This window comes from Balaenoptera physalus (assembly GCF_965194825.1).
Source record: "Balaenoptera physalus genome assembly, chromosome: 6".
Classification (NCBI taxonomy): domain Eukaryota; kingdom Metazoa; phylum Chordata; class Mammalia; order Artiodactyla; family Balaenopteridae; genus Balaenoptera; species Balaenoptera physalus.
In genome coordinates, this window is record NC_138885.1 from 106,167,514 (window position 1) to 106,173,513 (window position 6,000).

The window sequence follows — 6,000 nt, forward strand, 5'->3', positions numbered from 1 at the left end:
TTATGTCATCTTTGATTTCTTTCATCAGTATTTTATAATTTTCTGAGTACAAGTGTTTTAGGCAGGTTTATTCCTAGGTATTTTATTCTTTTTGTTGTGACGGTAAATGGGATTGTTTCCTTAATTTCTCTTTCTGATTTTTCGTTATTGGTGTATAGGAATGCCAGAGATTTCTGTGCATTAATTTTGTATCCTGCAACCTTACCAAATTCATTGATTAGTTCTAGTAGTTTTCTGGTGGCATCTTTAGGATTTTCTATGTGTAGTATCATGTCATCAGCAAACAGTGACAGTTTACTTCTTTTCCAATTTGTATTCCTTTTTTTTCTTTTTCTTCTCTGATTGCCGTGGCTAGGACTTCCAAAACTATGTTGAGTAAGAGTGGCGAGAGTGGACATCCCTGTCTTGTACCTGTTCTTAGTGGAAACGCTTTCAGTTTTTCACCATTGAGTATGATTCTTGCTGTGGGTTTGTCATATATGGCCTTTATTACGTTGAGGTAGTTTCCCTCTATGCCTATTTTCTGGAGAGTTTTTATCATAAATGTGTGTTGAATTTTGTCAAACGCTTTTTCTGCATCTATTGAGATGATCATATGGTTTTTATTCCTTAATTTGTTAATATGGTGTATCACATTGATTGATTTGCGTATATTGAAGAATCCTTGCATCCCTGGGATAAATCCCACTTGGTCATGGTGTATGATCCTTTTAATATGTTGTTGAATTCTGTTTGCTAGTGTTTTTTTCAGGATTTTTGCATCTATTTTCATCAGTGATATTGGTCTATAATTTTCTTTTTTTTTGTGATATCTTTGTCTGGTGTTGGTATCAGGGTGATGGTGGCTTTGTAGAATGAATTTGAGAGTGTTTCTCCCTCTGCAATTTTTTGGAAGAGTTTGAGAAGGATTGATGTTAGCTCTTCTCTAAATATTTGATAGAATTTGCCTGTGAAACCATCTGGTCCTGGACTTTTGTTTGTTGGAAGATTTTTAATTATGGTTTCAATTTCATTACTTGGGATAGGTCTGTTTATATTTTTTAATTCATCCTGGTTCCGTCTTGGAAAATTGTACCTTTCTAAGGATTTGTCCATTTCTTCGTGGTTGTCCATTTTATTGGCATATAGCTGTTTGTAGTAGGCTCTTACAATCCTTTGTATTTCTGCAGTGTCAGTTTTGATTTCTCCTTTTTTGTTTCTAATTTTATTGATTTATGTCCTCTCCCTTTTTTTCTTGATGAATCTGCCTAAGGGTTTATCAATTTTGTTTATCTTCTCAAAGAACCAGCTTTTAGTTTTACTGATCTTAGCTATTGTTTTCTTCATTTCTATTTCATTTATTTCTGCTCTGATTTTTATGATTTCTTTCCTTCTACTGACTTTGGGTTTTCTTTGCTCTTCTTTCTCTAGTTGTTTTAAGTGTAGGGTTAGATTGTTTATTTGAGATTTTTCTTGTTTCTTGAGGTGAGATTGAATTGCTATAAACTTCCCTCTTAGAACTGCTTTTGCTGCGCCCATAGGTTTTGGGTCGTCATGTTTTCATTGTCATTTGTTTCTAGGTATTTTTTGATTTCTTCTTTGATTTCTTCAGTGATCTCTTGGTTATTTAGTAGTGCACTGTTTAGCCTCCATGTATTTGTGTTTTTCACAGTTTTTTTCCTGTAATTGATTTCCAGTCTCATAGCGTTGTGTTCAGAAAAGAAGCTTGATAGGATTTCATTTTTCTTAAATTTTCCGTGGCTTGATTTGTGAACCAAGATGTGATCTATCCTGGAGAATGTTCCATGTGCACTCGAGAAGAAAGTGTATTCTGCCACTTTTGGGTGGAATGTCCTATAAATATCAATTAAATCTATCTGGTCTGTTGTATCATTTAAAGCTTGTGTTTCCTTATTTATTTTCTGTTTGGATAATCTGTCCATTGATGTAAGTGGCGTGTTAAAGCCCCCTACTATGATTGTGTTACTGTCGATTTCTCCTTTCATGGTTGTTAGCATTTGCCTTATGTACTGTGGTGCTCCTATGTTGGGTGCATAAACATTTATAATTGTTATATCTTCTTCTTGGATTGATCCTTTGATCATTATGTAGTGTCCTTCCTTATCTCTTGTAACAGTCTTTATTTTAAAGTCTATTTTATCGGATATGAGTATTGCTACTCCAGCTTTCTTTTGATTTACATTTATATGGAATATCTTTTTCCATCCCTTCACCTTCAGTCTGTATGTGTCCCTAGGTCTGAAGTGGGTCTCCTGTAGACAGCATGTATGTGGGTCTTTTTTTTGTATCCATTCAGCTAGTCTGTGTCTTTTGGTTGGGGCATTTAATCCATTTACATTCAAGGTTATTATCAATATGTATGTTCCTATTACCATTTTCTTAATTGTTTTGGGTTTGTTTTTGTGGGTCTTTTTCGTCTCTTGTGTTTCCTGCCTAGATAAGTTTCTTTAGCATTTGTTGTAAAGCTGGTTTGGTGGTGCTGAATTCTCTTAGCTTTTGCTTGTCTGAAAAGCTTTTGATTTCTCCATCGAATCTGAAGGAGATCCTTTCTGGGTAGAGTAATCTGGGTTGTAGGTTTTTCTCTTTCATCACTTTAAGTGTATCCTACCACTCCCTTCTGGCCTGCAGAGTTTCTGCTGAAAAATCAGCTGGTAACCTTATGGGAATTCCTTTGTATGTTATTTTTTGTTTTTCCCTTGCTGCTGTTAATATTTTTTCTTTGAATTTAATTTTTGTTAGTTTGATTAATATGTGTCTTGGTGTGTTTTTCCTAGGGTTTTTCCTATATGGGACTCTCTGTTCTTCCTGAACTTGGGTGACTGTTTCCTTTCCCCTTAGGGAAGTTTTCAACTATAATCTCTTCAAATATTTTCTCAAACCCTTTCTTTTTGTTTTCTTCTTCTGGGGCCCCTATAATTCGAATGTTGGTGCGTTTACTGTTGTCCCAGAGGTCTCTGAGATTGTCTTCAATTCTTTTTCATCCTTTTTTCTTTATTCTGCTCCTCGACAGTTATTTCCACCATTTTGTTTTCCAGCTCACATATTTGTGTTTTAATTTCTAACACACCAGCAGCTCTCTACACTATTATTTATTGCCATTATACTTGTAATCAGATAAGTAATTTCATAATGGATGTTCCTGTGCTCTATGGTTTTTTTAAGTTTATTGTTCATTCAGTTTAATCCTCTCATTGAAGGACTAAAAAAGAGCTGGGGAAGGCTATTCCTTTAGCAGCAAAATGTCATAATTTACTGAAATTGCTCTCAACCAAAATAAGCAATACAATATGCAATTTGTGTGGGTTGACAAATAAAAACAGTTTTTAAAAAGCCTAATTCTTAAATGTTCTCAGTTAACTTTATGTAAACAAAATAGGCTGATAGGTATTTGGGGATTTCTGGATCTTATCACACTGTGTCTGGATGCCTGGGAGGCTGTGTAGGGTATTGGTTTTTGTATCCATCTTTCATGTGTGGAAACTTCCTGCCTTTAAGCCTCACATGACAGCAGTCCAGTAAAAACTTTCAGCCGTTTTGTGGAGAAGTTCTTAGGATTGAAATGAAGAGATACTTAGAATTTAACTCCTAAAATAGTTAGCAGTGAGTAAGTGTGCAAGTCCGTGCATGCCACCAATGAAGAGAACCATTGTCACTATGGTTCTCTCCCCAGAGAAGCAGTGTTCTGGAGTTGGCCTGCTTCCTTTCTAAATTTGTTGTTCCTGTTTACAGCTGGACTTGATATAGCTCATGGATGTGTGGGGAATCTACAAGAGTTGCTATCACTGTGGTGCTGAGAGTTCTATACAGAACAACCTGGAGGAGGTCATTCAAGTAGAACCGGAAGCTCTGGAGATGGTCCCTGCAGATTATACAGAAGTGAAAAACCTAATTCCCTGTGGAATGAATACAAACATATGTAAGGGATAATTTAGACCCCATACAAGTTAATAAAGAGTCATTATTTTCTGATCGGTGTATTATTTTGTGGTCTTATTGATGTCAGTGTATTACGCACGTGCTTTGAAGTTACTGGAAAATGAATTTCATCCCGACCTGGTATACTGTTGAGGATTGCAGGCCTCATGAAATTATCTCATCTAGAATGATGGCATGGTCACTGGTGAGTTTCTCAATACTCCTCATGAAATTATCTCATCTAGAATGATGGCATGGTCACTGGTGAGTTTCTTAATACTCCCCATGAAATTATCTCATCTAGAATGATGGCATGGTCACTGGTGAGTTTCTCAGTACTCCCCATGAGGTCTAGTCCACTGTCTGATCCTCTAACAGCATCACAGCTTATTCTGATCAAATGGTGGCATTCGTTTCTTACCAATAGAAAGCTGGCTTTGGAAAATCATGGCCAGCTTTTTTTTTTTTTTTTTTAAGCATTTTAGTCATCACATTACTTTGGCTGTACAACAGGGTGGGAGGGGGAGCACCATTTCCCTGTGTACCCATTTTAAGCAGAGTTACAATGATGTGCTCATGAAGAAAAGATGCTATTTTGGCCCAGCCTCTGACATATCAGTGAACCCTAAAACAAAAACAAGCAAACAAAAACACAATAACTGAGAGATTCATCACCAGTTGTTAGGATTCTATCATTTCATTACACTCTACTTGCAGGTCTCAGAAAGTTTGGTTGTGTTAAAAACACTTCTTCCTTAATTTCCCCATCTTTCCCAGCTCTACCCAAGTCTCCTTTCCTATCTCTCTGGATGATGTTTCCTTTCCTATAATAAGAAAATTAAGAAACCCTTATTTTTTTTCCTATCCTCATTTCTGCCCCAAATTCTAACTTCTCCTTCCTTGGTGTCACAAACTTCATGGTACCCAGTCTTCCATATCCTCAGCAGCCCCATAAATAGTCATTGATTCACTTTATTTTGCAAACATTAATATTAAAGGCATCAATGATTCATTCCTCCTGTGGACTGCTGCTCATTACTAATTGTGAAAGAATTCTTCAGTATTGTGCTGAGAATTAAAAACCCTCTGTGCTTTGATTGAAAATGGAACTGCATGAAGAGAGAGGGGAGTTGTTTACTCTGGGCCTTTAGGACGTCCCATTATACTATGTATACTTCAATCAATCTTGACATACAGTTTGCCCATTTAAAGCAACCCCAGTGAAGGATATCATATCTTACTGTCCAGTTGGATAGTTGAGGCCCAGGGGAGCTTTGTGACTTGGACAAAATGGAGACATTTGTCAGAATCAAGAGGGCAAACTTTGTTCTCTAATTTCTTCGTTATTCACGTCGGATCCTCCTGGCAGCGTGAATCAGTTCAATGCATGTGGCCTCATAAGCATCCCCTGTCTTCGACAGTTTGGGGAATTCTTTCTTGGACACATCAGTCCTTCTGTCAAACCAGGAAAAGTTTGCATCAGGTTAGTCCTTTGTGATACTTTTTGATTTCTGTTATAACACCGTGGGATTATTTGTGCTTCCCCTAACCCCACTTTTACCTAAATTATCTTAATACCCAAAAGAAGAAGCAAGTTTAACAGGCTAGGGAGAGAAAGGACTAAATTAGCCATGTAATTTCTGAATCTGTTTCATGTAGGCAGAGTATCCGTGCTGTGTGGACTTGTTCAGAACCTACTGTTTTGAGTAGGGGCATCGTGTTTTAGATGAACACACCAAGGTCCCATTTCCTTGAAGTGAGATGTGCAGATCCGTAGAACTTCTAGGTGTTGCGCCTGCCGTGGCCCCAGAGAGCAGCATGCAAGATGTCATCGTCAGTCAGCCGCAGGCTAGTCCCCGGAAGGCCACTCGTCCCACAGATGGTAGGCTTGTGTGGGAATTGGAAGTTGCTATCAGGCCTGGCGCCTTTGGACCTCTGTGTCACTAACATTCACTGACTTGTAGAGGCGGTAGAGATAAAGGAGGGGACTCCCCCCCACCCCTCAGTCACCACCCAAATGTGCTGCCCCCCATTAAAAGCCACTGTCTCAGATGTTGGAGTTTGGTCCTTTGCCAATTTATATAT

General features: G+C 37.8%; 1 protein-coding gene across 1 annotated transcript in view; it reads left to right on the plus strand.

Annotated features, from left to right (window-relative positions):
- The window catches only part of XRCC5 (X-ray repair cross complementing 5), a 97,636-nt gene extending 93,667 nt beyond the window's left edge, over nucleotides 1-3,969 (plus strand). Inside the window, exon 21 of the mRNA XM_082467472.1 lies at nucleotides 3,730-3,969. Coding sequence (XP_082323598.1) covers nucleotides 3,730-3,744 — 15 coding nt within the window. The 3' untranslated portion in view covers nucleotides 3,745-3,969. The remainder of the gene's footprint in view (nucleotides 1-3,729) is intronic.
- Nucleotides 3,970-6,000: the final 2,031 nt, after the last annotated feature.